A 17023-nucleotide genomic window follows, 5' to 3' on the forward strand; every position below is an offset into this window, starting at 1 on the left:
ATAAGTCATTCCTTAACCTTGTAAGCTAACTCTCACTTTTCATAACAAAATAAAAAAGGCTTTCAAAAAGCAAAATACAAAAGCCAAAATGCACACTCAAAAGATCCCAATATATACCAATGAATCTAAATCATCATCATCATCATCATTATTATTATGTGTACAATGATGGCGAGTACGAGTGGAACGAAAGATGGTCAGGTTAGGACAAGGACTAGGATGTCGAGGAATTCGGGGTTGATTGATCCGTACGCTGCGCACGACAGTGAGGTTGTGCCGAGTACACTTGCTGCAGTTGCTCCTATCCTTCGGGCTGCGAATGAGGTCGAGAAGGATAACCCCAGGGTTGCTTATTTATGTATGTTATTACACTTATTTATTTCACATCTTTAATTTGAATATTATTCATCTACAGTTTTTGGCTGAACCCGAGAAAAAAAAACTGAAATTTTGGTTTTTAAAGAAAGTTGTTTAGTATGGGTTTGTTTGATTTTGGACTGAAACCGAACAAAAAACCGATATTTTGGTTTTTAAGTTTTTGAAGAAAAGTGTTAAGTGTGAGTTTTTTCGGTTTTGCAATTTGGGCTTGAAAGTTTTATGCCAAAAAAATTAAAAAAAGTTGGCTAAAACTGAACCAAACACCGGAAATTTGGTTTTTGAGTTTGTTGTAGTTTTTGAAAACTCTTCAGTTTCAGTTATTCGGTTTTGCTATTTGGGCTTGAAAATTTTGGGCCGAAAAAAAAAAAGTTGTCTTAAACCGAAATATTGGTTTTTCTGTTTCTGAAAACAGTCAGGTTTCGGTTTTGCCATTCGGACTTGAAAATTCTGGGCGGAAAAAATGGCCTTTAACCGAAACTTTAGTTTTTGAGTTTTTGAAAACCATCAAGTTTCGGTTTGTTCGGTTTTGCCATCAATCTTTTTTGTGTTTTAAGTTTTTGAAAGCTGTCCAGTTTTGCCATTTGGGCTTGTAAAATAATAATAATAATAATAATTATTATTATTATTTATTTTTTTTTTGGGGGGGGGGGGGTGAAGTTGGCTAAAAATCATGAATTTGGGCCTGATTATTTTTGTTAGTTAATTAATTAGTTATACATTCGGGCTTAAATATTTGGGTTTAACCATATATTAAATTAGTATAAATTACTTAAATCAAAATAAACATTGAAAATCTATAAGTTCGGTTCGGTTGTTTTGGTTTTAATAACACGAGTTAAGAGGGTGAATATACTTGTCTAATAACACGCAAAACCCAACCAAAAGTTCGGTTTTTGCGAAAGTGTTAAACCAAACCTTCGTTTTTTGTTACGGTTCTGTTATTTCTGTTTGGTTTTTTTCAGTTTCGTATTGGTTTTTTCGGTTTCATGCATACCCCTATATACAGTTCTAGTGTTCCAAATAATTTTTTCCATTTGAATCTGGATAATAGTTCATGTAATTTACTGACTTCAAACTTTTGATTTGTCAAGTTATAAGAAACACAGAGCATTCACAATACAATTGATGAGGTGTTATATATATACAATCTTATCATTTAGAAGATGAAAAATAATCCTGCAAGCTAGCAGTTGGTGTTAACTGTTAAGTGCAATGTATGACTCTGCACATAATGTACTCAACATGTTTGACTTTGTTGACTTAGGCCGGTTTCATGCATTTGAGAAGGCGCATAGGATGGACCCGAAATCTACTAGACGTGGTGTTTGCCAATTCAAGACCTACTTGCTGCATAGACTTCAAAGGGTACATAGATTTGGTTTAATAATCCATTTTATATATTCATTATGGAAATGTCGACTATTTTCGTGTTGCAGGAAGAAGTAGAGACGAAACCTCGATTAGCAAAAAGCGATCCTAAAGAAATCCAGATGTACTACCAAAATTTCTACGAGAAAAATATCGTAGAGGGTCAATCTACAAAGAAACCGTGCGTCTTTTGTTCATGATTAACACCCTTTCAGTATATATATTTTTTTATTATTCTAATATTTATTATCTTTCAAAGTGAGGAGATGGCTAAGATGTTACAGATTGCGGCGGTCTTATATGATGTATTGAATACGGTGGTGTTACATAAAGAAAAAGTCGAACCTGAGGTATAACTGATCTAACACACACATATCTCAGTTATACATATATTAAACGAGGTGACAATATGGGTGGGTTGTGGTCAAAATGGTCCACTTTTTGTATGGGTCAAACGGGCCGGGCCGGGCCTGGCTGGTTATGACTGCAAGAACAATATTATTACAATAAATACTCAAAAATTACATTCCCTTATAACTAACTTTTATGATTTGAAACATTTGAAGTAAAATAAAATAAACCACAACCCAAATCGACCCATCATGAGTAAACGGGTCGAAAGTGCCACGTCTAAGTTTTTTTTTTAATCTAATTATGTAATATTATTATTATTATTATTATTTACTAATATTTATAATTATAGTTATTATGGAATATTACATACTAAAATATATTTGCAGACTCAAAGATATGCCAAACATGTAGAGAGAAATGAACAATATGCACACTATAACATTCTTCCTATATATGCGGTTGGAGTTAAACCAGCAATTATGAAGCTTGCTGAGGTTGTGTTTAGATCAATAAAAATTCTTAATTTTCTTTTCCTTTATTTATTTTTATTTATTTATTAATTTTAATATCTTAGATTGAAGCGGCTCTGCGGTCTCTCCAAAATGTGGCTAATCTTCCACTGCTTAAAAATCCCATGGATAGTGACAGAGCTGTTAACGATATACTCGAGTGGCTAGCTTTAGTATTTGGATTTCAGGTAAATATTGTTCTTGTTCATGTTCAAGCCAGCTTTTATAATTTTGTTCTACTTTAGACAATTTTGTTTCTGTCGTATAATTATGTTCACAAATGAAGAAAGGAAACGTTGCAAATCAACGAGAACATTTAACGTTGCTACTTGCAAATATCGATACAAGGTCCAAGAGTTTAAAAGACTGTAAGGAGGTAAAGCTTCCACCAGCATATTAAATATTAAATATTAAAACATATCACAAGTTATTGAATTTGATTGCACTTATTAATTATCATTTTGCATATTTTATAGTTGGATAGCCGCACGGTACAAACGTTAATGGAAAAACTGTTCAAGAACTATAATGCATGGTGTGATTATTTGCACTGCACATCAAACCTCAAGTAAGTTATTCTCAGTATTTCAAAGTTGTAGCTTTTATATAATATTTTATAGTATACTTTTATGTTTTTATTTTTATTACATAGGTTTGGACCTGATGCCGATAGGCAGCAGTTAGAGCTTCTATACATCGGGCTCTATCTACTTATATGGGGTGAAGCTTCAAATATCCGTTTCATGCCCGAATGTATCAGCTATATTTTCCACAATGTATGTTTATTTACCTCAAAGTTAAGTTTATGCACTTTCTGTTATTATACTAGTAAAGCTTGTATCATAATATGAAGATGATTTGACCTCAAAAGTCAACTGAACAGATACTGAATGATTACTAAGCCAAAATGGGATTATTATTATTATTATTATTATTATTATTATTATTATTATTATTAAGGCAATATTGATTGTGAGATGTTATTCACCACATGTTTTTACTGAATATTTAGATGGCAAATGAACTTCATGGAATTTTGTTTGCTAATGTGGAATCTGTTAGCGGGGCGACATATCAACCAGATGCAGTTGAAGAAGAATTTTTTCTGAACAATGTTGTGGTGCCTATTTACGAGGTTATGCATAAGGTAGTAAAAATTCTATTCCACTTTTATTTAAACATGGTTATAAAAATTTTGGAGAGTTATTAAACATTTTGTTGTTACATGATGACAGGAAGCCATGAGAAACCGAGGCGGCAAAGCAAGTCATTCGTCTTGGAGAAACTATGATGACCTTAACGAATACTTTTGGTAACAAACCTCTATAACTGAACTAATATATATATATATATATATATATATATATATATATATATATATTTTGTATTCGCATTTAACATACTACTTAAACTCAAATAATAAACATAATTACGCTACTTGATTCGCACATTTAGCAAGTTTTTTTAGTCTGTACGTTAACTTTCCAAGGTGTTTTGGGTCAACCTTACCGATTTTGACGTGTTGCTTTAACTGCCCATTTTGACACTTCTAATAGAAACTTTAATATCTCTCTTTACAGGTCAGACAAATGCTTTAAATTAGGGTGGCCAATGGACCGCGATTCTGACTTCTTTGTTAGTTCTGAGTCTGATAATAAAATGCAGGAAAACGAGGTATTAGTTCGACTTTACAGTTTCTAGTATTAAACTGAAAATGCTTATATAAGCAGCCTTTTATTTCATATGATTTCATTTTATTATTATTATTATTATTATTATTATTATTATTATTATTATTATTATTATTTTGCAGGAGGTCAACCATGTGATATCTGAAAAGAGGAAACCTAAAACAAATTTTGTTGAAGTGCGAACGTTTCTGCACCTCTACAGGAGTTTCGATCGAATGTGGATGTTTCTTATATTAATTTTTCAGGCATATATGTTAGCATTATAATATTTTTTATTAATGTTTTTATATCAGGACTAAATTTATATACACTTGCAGGCTATGGTTATTATTGCATGGCATGGAGATGGATCAATTTTCGGAATTTTTGATGATGACGTCTTCGGGAGTATTCTGAGCATATTCATTACTTCAGCCGTCCTTAACTTTTTCCAAGGTATTTTTATGAAATAGCTAATGCGTAAGGTGTTGTTTGTTTTTTCAAAGGTAGAATGTATGCAGTTTGCGGACCACATCTGTAGAAGAAGAGGTGAACCAAACCTCTACAGTCTGCATGAAGAAGACTGTTTGTTTTTTAACGTCTGTAGACTGCTAAAATAAACTGAGACTACTAAAATAAATAGGTGGTGGTGTACAGACTGTGGTAGCTAATGAGTAAATTATGATTACAAAAACATTACTATTATTACAATAATAATCTTGATCTTGAATAAAATGATTTAGAAGGTTATATGCATGAAGAATACACTAGCTTAACTTTTTGATTATACGCATATGACTCGTTCAGTCGTTCACATGATCCATTCGTTAACTCTCTTTTACGGGCCGAATATTTATTTGGTCATTTATGTTTTGCAGCTTCTTTAGATGTGATTCTTAGCTACAATGCTTGGAGAAGCTTAAAAAACACTCAGATACTTCGTTATCTTCTCAAACTTACATTTTCGGCATTTTGGGTAGTGATTCTTCCCATCGGTTATTCAGGATCCGTTAAGAATCCAACCGGAGTTGCGAGGTTCTTTAGTAATTTGGGAGGAAATCAAGGGGACCGATCGCTTTATTACTATCTTGTTGCAATTTATTTGATGCCAAATGCATTGTCTGCCTTGCTATTTCTGCTACCACCTTTGAGGAGATACATGGAACGTTCTAATTCGCGTGTAATTGTTTTTATAATGTGGTGGGCCCAGGTACTTAACTTCCGTTTTTTTATAATATGTATCATCATCGTACTCAGTAAATCACACCAATAGCAAAGCTATGGTAGAGTCTGATTAATCGCACATAGCACTCTCGGCCGATTGGTGCATGTACCCTTATCTTTCGGCTATCAATGCCACCACATGATGCATGATTATCCTTCCGCCACTTTTAACATTGTTTTCACGAAATTAGTAAAATAACGTCAAAATTATAGCAATTTCACTTTTGCCCCCCGAGGGCTCACGCATATATACATTATATGCGCACACCGCAAGCAGGACACTTAATATGTAACATATGAATACATATTATAGGTGGGTATAACTAAAAGCTATACTATTGCAATAACAATCTATTTTCCGAGATAAAATGATTTAGAAGGTTTTATGCATTTGAATCGTTTTTGGGTGACTTTCGAAACGTTTCGGATTCTTACCCATTTTTCTTGTTAGTGGAAAAATATTACCGGAATTGACTTCAAAGTTGTCGACTTTTTTCAGCCAAAGCTCTATGTTGGAAGAGGCATGCATGAAGACATGTTTTCGCTTTTGAAGTAAGAATGAAGAGTTAATTGATGTCTGCATATTAATATATATACGCGTGCGTGTGCGTACTTAGTTTGCTTTTAAACATATCACACTTGACATTTATAGGTACACACTGTATTGGATGCTGGTGTTAGTAAGCAAGTTTTCATTCAGCTACTATGTGGAGGTTGTTCTTTACTTCTTTTATCATGTCATACTGTCTTTATGCCCACAATTACTTACGCTAAGCGTTTGACATTTATTAATAACCTCATAAGCTCTATGACTGTATATCTGTAAGTAGTTTTTATGTTCATTTTTCATATATTGATGATAGATATTGCCACTGGTTGCACCCACAAAAGTAATTATGGACATGAAAATCAACATATACGAGTGGCACGAGTTCTTTCCAAACGGTAAATTATTTTTTTAATCTCATTTTTGTAATTTCCTGAACCTGATTCATTTTTTTTATTATAGTGTCTCATAATATTGGTGTTGTTATTGCTATTTGGGCTCCAATTGTCATGGTAAGTAACTAAGTATGAAAGTATCCTTAGAAATACTTTTACTTGGATTTCACGCAAGCGGTTAAAAGTTAAGAGATATTTCTACTTCTAGGTTTATTTCATGGATGCACAAATATGGTATGCGATATATGCCACCGTGATCGGTGGAATCTATGGTGCTTTCAGCCACTTGGGTGAGGTTATTTTAATACTGTCAACATGATTTCTATTAAGACTGGTAACTTGACACATTCTTTATTATGTAACACAATAATTTTGACTTGATATCAACTTTCTGCCAATATTTGTTAGATTCGAACACTTGGGATGCTGCGGTCGCGGTTTTATTCAGTCCCTGAGGCTTTCTATGAACGCCTTGTACCAATGCAGACAGAAGAACTCAAAGAAGATCCCTCAGTATCCTCTACAATATGTTTTCTTTTTAGTTTTTACCATAGTTATTAAAAGCCCTCGTTTCTTGCGCCTAAGCCCATTTTCCAGGCCAGGCCCAATATCTGCGCTTCTAGTTCCTAGGGCCTCGCTTCTTGAAGGCCACAACACCTCTAATGGCATTGATGACGGGTCAAGAACAGTAGTCATTTGAACATTTACTATTTATTACTTTTTGACCTTTTGGTTTTTATGTTTTGAACATTTTGTTATTCAAGTTTTGAAATTACATTTGAATATTGACTCTTTTAGAGCTTTTTGGTACTAATAGCCTTTGTTTATTATATATGAAGAATAATATTATTTTTCTAATACATAATTATTATATATTTTTATATTTAAGTGCGTTTTTTTTTGTCTTAGGCCCTCACTTATTTTGCGCCTCGCGCCTAGGCCCCAGGCAGGCTCGGTCCATGGGCCAGCTAAGTCAGGCCATTGCTTTGGGCCTCCACCTTTGTTAGGCCTCCAAAATATTGCAGCTATATACTATATGTTTCTAAATGTGCTAAAGTCAGGCCCAATTCTTTGCTTCTGAGTTATGTAAGCCTGATTGATGGATAGAACTCAGAACTAAATTTCATATAAATATATTTACATACAAAGAAAAAAAAATTAACTCCGCAAACTATAAACTTAATAGTTTATTATTGCCGATCCCAAGCCCGGGTAATGGAAGAGGGTTTATATCAAATTGTTTTTTTTAGAAAAAGGCCTCAACATTTTAGTTCGCTTTAGGCCTCCAAGAACGTTGACACGGCCCTGCCCCAGGCGAGGCCTATGCGCCTTAAGTGCGCCTAACGGCTTTTTTTCCCATTCTACTAATTTTAGTCTTACTTTGTCTTGATGGAAAATGGTATATAGGAGGAGGATGATTCATTGCTAAGAAAGAACATAGCAAAATTTTTACAAGTGTGGAACGAGTTCATATATTCAATGCGAGCGGAGGATTTAATCAGCAACAGGTTTAATCTAATTCTACTTCATGCCTCAACTAAGTTAATCTAATCAATGTGCATTGTTTTAATAATATGTTTTGTTTATTAGTGAGAGAGATTTACTCCTTGTACCATATACAACAAGTGTTGTCTCAGTTATCCAATGGCCACCATTCCTGCTAGCCAGCAAGGTTTAACTCCTTTATATTTATATAAATTTGTATTATTATTATTATTATTATGTATTGACTCTTTTCTACTTAATATTAAGATCCCAATTGCATTAGACATGGCCAAAGTTTTTAAAGGAAAAGAAGATGCAGACCTCTTTAAAAAGATCAATAATGATGATTACATGTACTCAGCAATTATGGAGTGTTATCAAACACTTAAGGATATATTATTGGGTCTTCTTGATGACGAAGACAAGCGGTAGGCCCTATATTTATGCCACCTTTGTTATTACTAACGGAGTTATGTTAGTCTGATGTTTACGTGGCACGCCTAGTTGTCAATAAACATATGTGTGCCAGCACTACGTGGCAATAATCATCTGTTTCTTTTTAAGAAATATGGTTTTAAATAATCCCAACTATGCCGTATTGGCAAACAACAGTCCCAACTAAAGGTTTATTTTTTTTTTCCAATGGTGCGCGAGGTGTGCCACGCAAGCAATAGACTAATGGAGACTATCCGTTAGTCGCAGACCGTTGGAAAAAAATACGCCGCCAGCCAAGTGTGAAGTTGAGACTGTTATTTGCCAATATGGCATCGTTAGGATTATTTAAAACCAAATTTTATTATTATTTATAACTCATATGTTATTGAACTTGTTACCTTGTAGGATCATACGTCATTGAAGAGGTATGTACCCGCCTCAACACCGAGCGAGGCGGGTCAACCCACAAGATATAGACAAGAGGCTTGAAATCAAGACATTATGAAGGCACAAAGCCAAAACCTATGCGCATGGCGCATATCACATATGCTCACGCATATCACATATGCTCAGGCATCACATGCTCAGGCATCACATATGCTCAGGCACCACAGATGCTCAGGCATCACATATGCTCACGCATATCACATATGCGCGTGGCGCATCCGCGCGTGGCGCATATCACATGCTCGTGCATATCACATTTGCGCATGAAACATCTGCGCGTGAGAATAAAGAGAAGACCTCGCGCATCCTCAGGATAGGCGCATATCACACTTGCACATAATCAACCTCGTCCTTATCCAAATCAGGATTAGGGCAACCTTGATTGTGCACGTCAGACAACCTTCCAGAAGGTATCTTTTTAAGGAATAAGAATATGCTGATGTTGACAGCTGCCAATGAAAGGTGGACAACTCAGCAAAACCCATGTGCTACCACGTGATTATAACCAATGAAAAAGCACCAGGTGTCCCAAGGACACGTGGCGCAAAGCAATTGGAGGAGGCCAACAAGGCCCTAATTGGGTCTGAGCCCAATCATTGGAAACCCTAGCACTATAAATACCACATCAACTCCACAAGGAGACACACTCAATTACACAGTATTCAGCTATATTAAGCAATACACTCCAATTTCCTTACTCTCATATTATTATCTTCTCCTACAAACACTTATTCTCACACCGGAGGGTTACCCCAAAGAGGACCCCTCTGTCCCTTTCTGAGGGGTAAGTTTACGGTGCTGTTCATTTTGTAGGTGGAAGAATCCAGATCCCAGAGATCCATCGGTGAAATAGCATAATCACACCCGAGGAAAGTAGATCGCCTACCAGTGAGTCGATCCACGTTTCTTCATTGGCGCCATCCGTGGGAAACAACGGCAACAAGATCTCATCAGATCTCTAAAAAAAAAAAAACAAACAAATTTTCACCATGGTTTCTGGCGTTCGTAACGTTGATCAAGTTCTGGAGGATATTGAACGTGAGGATGTTAATGAGGGACAGCAGTTTCTGAGGGTGCCGCGTGATTCTACGCGCGCCACCAGTAACCGTCCCTTCATCACAACTCCTCATGGCCAGACTGAAACTCCTCCAGACGATCTCACGTTACAAAATCTTGCCGGCGCGAAACAAAAAGGACCAATGGGTCCAGAAGATGAAACCAATGACCCCAAAGAATGGCTCATAAACGAGCAACGACGTCTAATGGACAAGTACAATGAGCTGGTCAAACACAAAAAGTCAGCCGACTTAACACAAAGGCTAGCGTTTGACAAGCAAAACGTTTATGGAACAAAAAGGGCGCGCGCGCCGGAAGATGGTCATTCTGTTCACACTGCACACGCTGAGTTTAGTGATGAAGAAGTGCACAGCATGAGGAAGACGCGAGATACTCATGCAGGAGGCTCACAGCTCCGCGCGCACGTAAACATGGCGCCTGGAGCCAAAGCCGATCTGGATCTGCACACGCCGTACAGCCCACCAGTTAGAGGGCAAGTGGACGTAACCACACCGTACAGGCCAGCCATCTTGGTGAAACATTCAAAATTCACTGAGCGCATCGCGAAGGCCCCCATTCAGCACAAAACCAAGATGCCAAGTGGTTTGGGCAAATATGACGGCACAACAGATCCAGACGATTTCTTACAAGGTTTTTACAACACTGGAAACCTAGAAAGCTGGACGATGCCAACATGGTATCACATGTTTGCTCGCTGCCTCACGGGCGCGGCGCGTGTCTGGTTCGAGAGCTTGCCGACTGGGCAAATCGATGGGTTCGAGGAACTATTGGAAAAGTTCCAAGCCCACTTCGTACAGCAGCGCAGACACACGCGCGACCCTGATGACATCATGCACTGCGTGCGCAGGAATGATGAAACGATTGAAGACTACATAACTCGTTTCAATCAGGAGTCTCTGGCAATCGGAGGTATCACTGAGCAACTATTGCGCGTGGCCTTTATACAAGGCGCGCGCAGTGATCAACTCCGCCGAGCTCTCGTAAGCAGAGATGGCATGCCAACCACTTGGGCCAAACTAATGGAAGCATCGCGAGTCTTCGCGAGAAATGAAAAACAAATTGCCCAAGATAGGGCAAGAGAAAGAGCGCATCAAGCTGAGACACTGCGCAGCAACGAAAGAAGGGGCAAACAGAACTCTGTATGGTCCAGGTTGCAACCAACCAGTTTTTCTTCCGCAGAAAAGCAGGCGCAACCAAGCTCACCCCAGCCCCAAAAAGACGTTCGTAATCGCGGGGAGGGTGACAAGAGGGAAGGCGGCAGAGATCCTAACAGACCTCTGCCAAGAATATGGACTCCCGTCACTAAAACGCCTTCACAGGTGTTAAGCACTGAGAATGTCCAATTCAAAAGCCCCAAGCCACTACACTACAAGGGACCATCAAACAATGGCAAGTACTGTGAGTTTCACAAGTCCACAGGACACAACACTGATGCATGTCACCACTTGAAGGATGCAATTGAAAAGGATGTGAAATCAGGCAAGCTGGCTCACCTGGTGAAAAACTCAAGACCAGAAAATGAACAATCAGAAGGAGCCTCAGCCAGCAAAAAGTACAAAAGAATCTGTGTAGCCGAGGGAGGAAGGCAAGGGCAAATATCAAGAAAGAGAAGCGCGCAAATCCAAGGAGATTGGCGCGAGCAACAAGTAATCTTCCCAAGAATCAGGGGAGGCCCTTCCATCAGCAGTCCTCTGGTCATCACTACACACATTGCTCATTATGAAGTGTCAAAAGTCCTGGTGGACACTGGCAGCGAATCAGACATCATGTATGAGCAATGTTTCAGAAAACTGGATCCGGCAGACCAAGCAAGGCTTGAAATTGTGAATGCACCAATCTCTGGTGTTTCGAATGAAATCATTCATCCCCTAGGTCAAATACAATTTGAACTAACCATGGGGGATGAAAAACACAAGCGAGCCGAAGTTGTCAACTTCTTGGTCTTGCCCACCACTTCTTGCCACAATATGATCTTGGGTAGGGGAACGATTGCCCAATTCAACGCCATACCGTCGCCAGCGCACGGCGCGTTAGGGTTCCCAACACCAACAGGTGTAACTTTTGTATACCGAGATCATTTGTGTGCAGTGACAAGTACGCCGCGGGAAGGGAGAATGAAACTTCCAATGGCAGACAACGCGCCAGAGGAATGGATTCTTAACCCAAAATTCCCGGAGCAGACAATCACAATTGGCGCTACGATATCAGACGACACGAGGTTGAGAATGAAAAGATTGCTCACAGCATATATGTCGGTCTTCGCGTGGCAACACTCTGATATGACTGGGGTTCCGCGAGACCTGGCGCAACATTCTCTCAACACGTTCAAGTCTGTAGAGCCAATTGTTCAAAAGAAGAGAGTCATGGGGGATGAGAAGGCGAGGGCCATGAATGAGCAGGTTGAGGATCTATTGCGCGCAAACATCATCCGCCCGATACGATACCAGACATGGGTAGCCAATCCTGTGATGGTAAAGAAAAGTAACGGGTCGTGGAGGATGTGCATTGACTTCAAGGACCTCAACAAAGCGTGCCCAAAGGATTGTTACCCCCTCCCAAACATCGACGCAAAGGTGGACTCCGTGGCGCCATTCAAGCTCAAATGTTTCCTGGATGCCTACAAGGGCTATCACCAGATTCAAATGGCACCACAAGACGAGGACAAGACCGCCTTCAGAACCGACAAGGGTGTTTTTTGTTACACAAAAATGCCCTTTGGTTTGAAAAATGCGGGAGCCACCTACCAAAGACTTATGGATGCCGTTTTCAGCGAGCAGATTGGAAGAAACCTAGAAGTCTACGTGGATGATTTGGTGATCAAAAGCAGGGAGGAAAAACAAATGCTCAAAGACATCGAAGAAACCCTTGGGCGCCTAAAGGAAGTTAACATGAAGCTCAATCCGAGCAAATGCACTTTCGGCGTACAAGAGGGAAAATTTCTAGGTGTAATGGTCACCAAGGATGGTTTCAAGGTGAACCCAGAAAAGGTGGAGGCCATCCTTGACATGCCCTCGCCATCCACCATGAAAGAAGTCCAGAAGCTGAATGGTAGATTGGTTTCAATCAACAGGTTCCTAGCGAACCATGCAAGCAAATCTACCCCATTTGTCAACACATTGAGAAATTGCTTAAAGAAAAAGCCAATTCAAATGGACTCCTGAGGCCGAGCAAGCTTTCAGTGAGATAAAAGAATGTTTGATAAATCTGCCCGCGCTCACAGCTCCACTTCCTGGTGAAACTTTGACATTGTACCTATCAGCAGGAGAGCGCGCCATCGGCGCAGTATTGTTGGTGGATCGCAAGGGAATCCAAACGCCAATATACTATGTGAGTCGGGTGCTGACAGATCCTGAGACGCGCTACTCCATCATGGAAAAGTTAGTTTTGTCACTAACACAAGCGTCGCGCAAGCTTCATAGATACTTCAATGGTCATCCTATTGAAGTTCTAACTGGTTACAACATCCAGCAAGTCTTGCGGCGCCCCGCGCTCTCGGGAAGGCTAACAAAATGGGCGCTGGAATTAGGAGAGCACACGATCGCCTATAAGCCCCGTCCAGCGATAAAGGGACAAGTCTTGGCTGATTTCATTGCAGAAATCCCCGAAGGAAAAATTGAAGAGGCTCAGCGCGAGGTAGACCCTCCGCGAGCCAATGATGAAGAAAATGTTTGGAGATTGTTCAGCGACGGAGCTTCAAACAACGAAGGATCCGGCGCAGGCCTCAAGCTGGTGGATCCAGAGAATCAGGAATATACTTACGCCATCAGGTTGGACTTCAAGAGCACCAACAATGAAGCTGAGTATGAAGCCCTGCTGGATGGCCTGCGCATCGCGCACAAATTCGGAGTTAAAAAGCTAGAGGCCCATGTTGATTCATACTTGGTAGCAGCACAGGTCAATGGCCTTTATGATGCCAAGGAGAACACCATGCCTCTGTATCTAGAGCAGGCGAAAAAGCTCATCGAGCAATTTGACTGCTTCAGAATCATTCATATTCCGCGCAGTGAAAACAAATCTGCCGACGCGCTGAGCAAGATGGCATCAACCAGCTTCGATCACTTTGGCAAAGATGTCAGAGTAGAAGTAATGAGCAACCCGTCGGTGGGAGCGAAGTCTGTCCTTGTAACTCATACAACCCCTTCATCATGGATAACTCCAATAATGGAAATCTTGAAGGAGGGAAAAGTACCAGACGATCACGCACAGGCGAGGAAGATAAGACACAAGTCGCAAAACTATGAACTGCTTGATGGTACACTATATCGATGCTCTTATCTTGGACCGCTCATGAAATGCCTTGATGCTGAGGAAGCAAGCTATGTGATCAGAGAGATACACGAAGGAATCTGTGGAATACATGCTGGCCCGCGCATGGTCGTTACCAAGGCAATGAGCGCAGGTTACTATTGGCCAGGCATGTACTTGGACGCTTTAAAAGAGATCCAAAAATGCAAAGCATGTAAGAGCTATGCGCCAAACACCATGCGGCCAAAGAACAACTTGATTCCGGTGACCTCCGCATGGCCTTTTCACAAATGGGCCATCGATATTGTGGGCCCCCTACCGCAAGCGCAAGGGCGAGTAAAATTTTTGGTAGTGGCAGTAGACTATTTTACAAAATGGGTTGAAGCCAAGCCACTAGCAAAAATCACAGCCGAAGCGATGAAGCAGTTTATCTGGAGCCACATCATATGCCGTTTTGGCTTGCCCATGGAAATTGTGAGCGATAATGGCAAACAATTCACTGACAGGAAGATATCCAACTGGCTCAAGGATTTGCGCATCAACCAAATCTTCACTTCGGTGTACCACCCTCAGGGAAATGGCCAAGTGGAGCGCGCGAACCAAAGCTTGCTGAATGGGCTGAAGAAAAGGTTAGAGGGAGAATCCCATTCTTGGGTTGACGAGCTACCTAATGTCCTGTGGGCGCACATGACATTAAGCAAAACCAGCAATGGCGAATCCCCGTTCAGCCTAACCTATGGAACGGAGGCAATGATTCCAGCAGAAATTGGATGCCCATCCCATAGAGTGCTCATGATGAGCAAGATTGATAACGAGCGCGAAAGAAGGTTGGATCTCAACTTACTTGAAGGGCGCAGAGAGGCGGCTATTATCAGTGAAGCCAAATACAAGAAAAAACTGGAAAAATATTACAACCAGCGCGTGAAAGAATGCCACTTCAAGAAAAATGATTTTGTCCTTCGAAACAATGAAGCTAGCCACGCGATACCCCCGGGAAAAATGTCCCCCAATTGGGAGGGACCTTATCAAGTCTCGGAAGAATTGGGAAAAGGCGCATACGCTTTAAAAGATTTGAATGGAAAGAAGATCCCGCGCGCATGGAACGCGGCATAGCTTAGAAAATGTTTCATGTAAAAAATGTCAAGTTTGTAATCAAGGCTTTTTAAGCCATTATGAATAATGATACGCGCTATCTTCTCTTAATGTGGATTCTATTACCTTTTGCATACATGTTTCACACTTCCCTTTATTAATTTTGAGCAATATGACAACATTGTATTGACATCAAAACGAAATAAAACGAAGTAAAACATACATGCGCGAGCTTCAAGCTCAAACGCGTTAACGAGTCTTAACTCTAAAACGTCAGGGCCTTAGCCCAATAATATGAGCCTTAGCTCAGGGCCTTAGCCCAATAATGTGAGCCTTAGCTCAAGTCACTCACAACATCCATCCTACATGCTGCGCAGCCTGACCATAAAAATACCTAAGCACAACTAAGGCAAAGCAAATGCCAAAACATAGTTGTCAAGGTCTCAGGTCGAGGTCGCGCATGAAATTGTAATGGATATCTGAGTAACACATATTGATACGTAAAGGCTAAAAAACTCATAATTCCATATAATAAATGCGCGATAACGTCGCGCAAAAGAGGAATAATGAAAACGCCAAGGCACGTGTCAACATAATCAAGATATGGCAAAATCACTTACAATATGACAAGGATTAAGTATAATAATTTCCTTACAACCTTGTTCTTATTTCAACGTGCAAGCATATCTTATATTCAACAAGCAAACATGCAATATAAAGAGATGAATGGGGAATGCGCAAGATGCGAAGAAGGGAAAAACAAAATTTCATTCCAAAGCATTGAAATTTACAAGTTTACAAGATGATGAGATACAAAACTACAAATAAAAATAAAAAACATGAAGGGCTTCTCAAGTCTCCACGTCGACGTCAGCCTCTTCATAGTCCTCATCACCGCCCTTAGCATCTGGCGCAGCCCGCTCCTCGTCATCTCCAAACTGACCATAGTCAAGTTGTTCGTCCTGAATGGAGTCTTCTATCACAACAGTGTCTGGAGCGGATCCTTTGGCCACGCCAGAGCCGCTAGCAGGGGCAGCATTCCCTGCGCCATCATCGCTGCCACTAGCCCCTTCGCACTCGTCAAGTAATTTCTTTAGTGCGCCGAGATCGGGCTGGTCAGCAAGCGCGGATATCTGCAAATCATAAGGAAAAATATGAGTACAAAAAGACTTGGAAAATAAGTCAAGGTAATCTCATTAAGGTTAAAATACCTGCGCAAGAATGGGAATGGGAGTATTCAAATACTTCTCCCCCATCGCGGCCATGTCCGCGCAGGCAACGTCGCTCTGATAAGGGTAGTCGGATGGGTTCTTCTTCAACATGCCATATTCATAGCCATCCTTAAACCCTTCAGCTCGACCCACCAAGCGCGCGGCAGCGTTGCAATCCATCACAAGGGCCTGAAACTCGTCTGAGTATTTCATCGCGTAAGCGCAACGAGTCATACCCTGTGAGATTAGCCATTGACGATCCTGCGCGAGGGAAGCAACAGACGTCTCAAGAGCAGGAATCTGAGAGTTTAACAACTCAACAGTTTCTTTAGTCTGTTTCAGCTCTTCTTTGTCGGACGCTGCTGCCGCCAAGGCTTCTTCCTTTTCCGCTCGCGCAAGCTCGAGTGCTTCCTGGCTAGACGCTGCCGTCGCCAAGGCTTCATCTTTCTCGGCCTGCGCGGCCGCCAGCTCCTTCTTCAGGCGCGCAACCTCACTCTCCAGTGATGATTTGTCAGTTATAGACTGGACGAGAGCTTGGTCACGCGCCTCCGCATCAAGCTCCAAGTCACGCACTCTACGCGCGTAC

At 40.4% G+C, this 17023-nt stretch overlaps 2 protein-coding genes across 2 annotated transcripts; both read left to right on the plus strand.

Annotated features, from left to right (window-relative positions):
• Positions 1-168: 168 nt before the first annotated feature.
• LOC143534726 (putative callose synthase 6) lies at positions 169-4599 on the plus strand. Its single transcript, XM_077029149.1, has 14 exons — positions 169-358; positions 1643-1743; positions 1815-1927; positions 2006-2096; positions 2487-2594; positions 2675-2797; positions 2896-2985; positions 3086-3177; positions 3262-3385; positions 3622-3756; positions 3845-3921; positions 4190-4283; positions 4423-4545; positions 4594-4599. The coding sequence occupies exons 1-14, from the start codon at positions 169-171 to the stop codon at positions 4597-4599; spliced, it is 1467 nt and encodes a 488-aa protein (XP_076885264.1).
• A 6-nt stretch (positions 4600-4605) lies between these two features.
• LOC143534763 (callose synthase 7-like) lies at positions 4606-8447 on the plus strand. The gene is made up of 11 exons (XM_077029177.1): positions 4606-4735; positions 5158-5489; positions 6003-6055; positions 6156-6216; positions 6367-6448; positions 6513-6562; positions 6654-6740; positions 6854-6958; positions 7859-7953; positions 8036-8117; positions 8198-8447. Exons 1-11 carry the CDS (start codon positions 4621-4623, stop codon positions 8360-8362), a joined length of 1227 nt encoding a protein of 408 aa, XP_076885292.1. The 5' UTR covers positions 4606-4620; the 3' UTR covers positions 8363-8447.
• Positions 8448-17023: the final 8576 nt, after the last annotated feature.

This window comes from Bidens hawaiensis, unplaced genomic scaffold (genome assembly GCF_021521415.1).
Source record: "Bidens hawaiensis isolate Kalapana, Puna unplaced genomic scaffold, B.hawaiensis_p1.1 tig00010302_1, whole genome shotgun sequence".
NCBI lineage: Eukaryota > Viridiplantae > Streptophyta > Magnoliopsida > Asterales > Asteraceae > Bidens > Bidens hawaiensis.

Coding starts and splice junctions, on each gene's coding strand:
- LOC143534726 (XM_077029149.1), top strand. CDS start 169: ATGGCGAGTACGAGTGGAACGAAAGATGGTCAGGTTAGGACAAGGACT. Junction 1,744..1,814: donor TGCTGCATAGACTTCAAAGG/GTACATAGATTT, acceptor TTCGTGTTGCAG/GAAGAAGTAGAGACGAAACC. Junction 2,798..2,895: donor CTTTAGTATTTGGATTTCAG/GTAAATATTGTT, acceptor TCACAAATGAAG/AAAGGAAACGTTGCAAATCA.
- LOC143534763 (XM_077029177.1), top strand. CDS start 4,621: ATGGTTATTATTGCATGGCATGGAGATGGATCAATTTTCGGAATTTTT. Junction 6,217..6,366: donor CATTCAGCTACTATGTGGAG/GTTGTTCTTTAC, acceptor TATTGATGATAG/ATATTGCCACTGGTTGCACC. Junction 6,449..6,512: donor GCACGAGTTCTTTCCAAACG/GTAAATTATTTT, acceptor TTTTTATTATAG/TGTCTCATAATATTGGTGTT.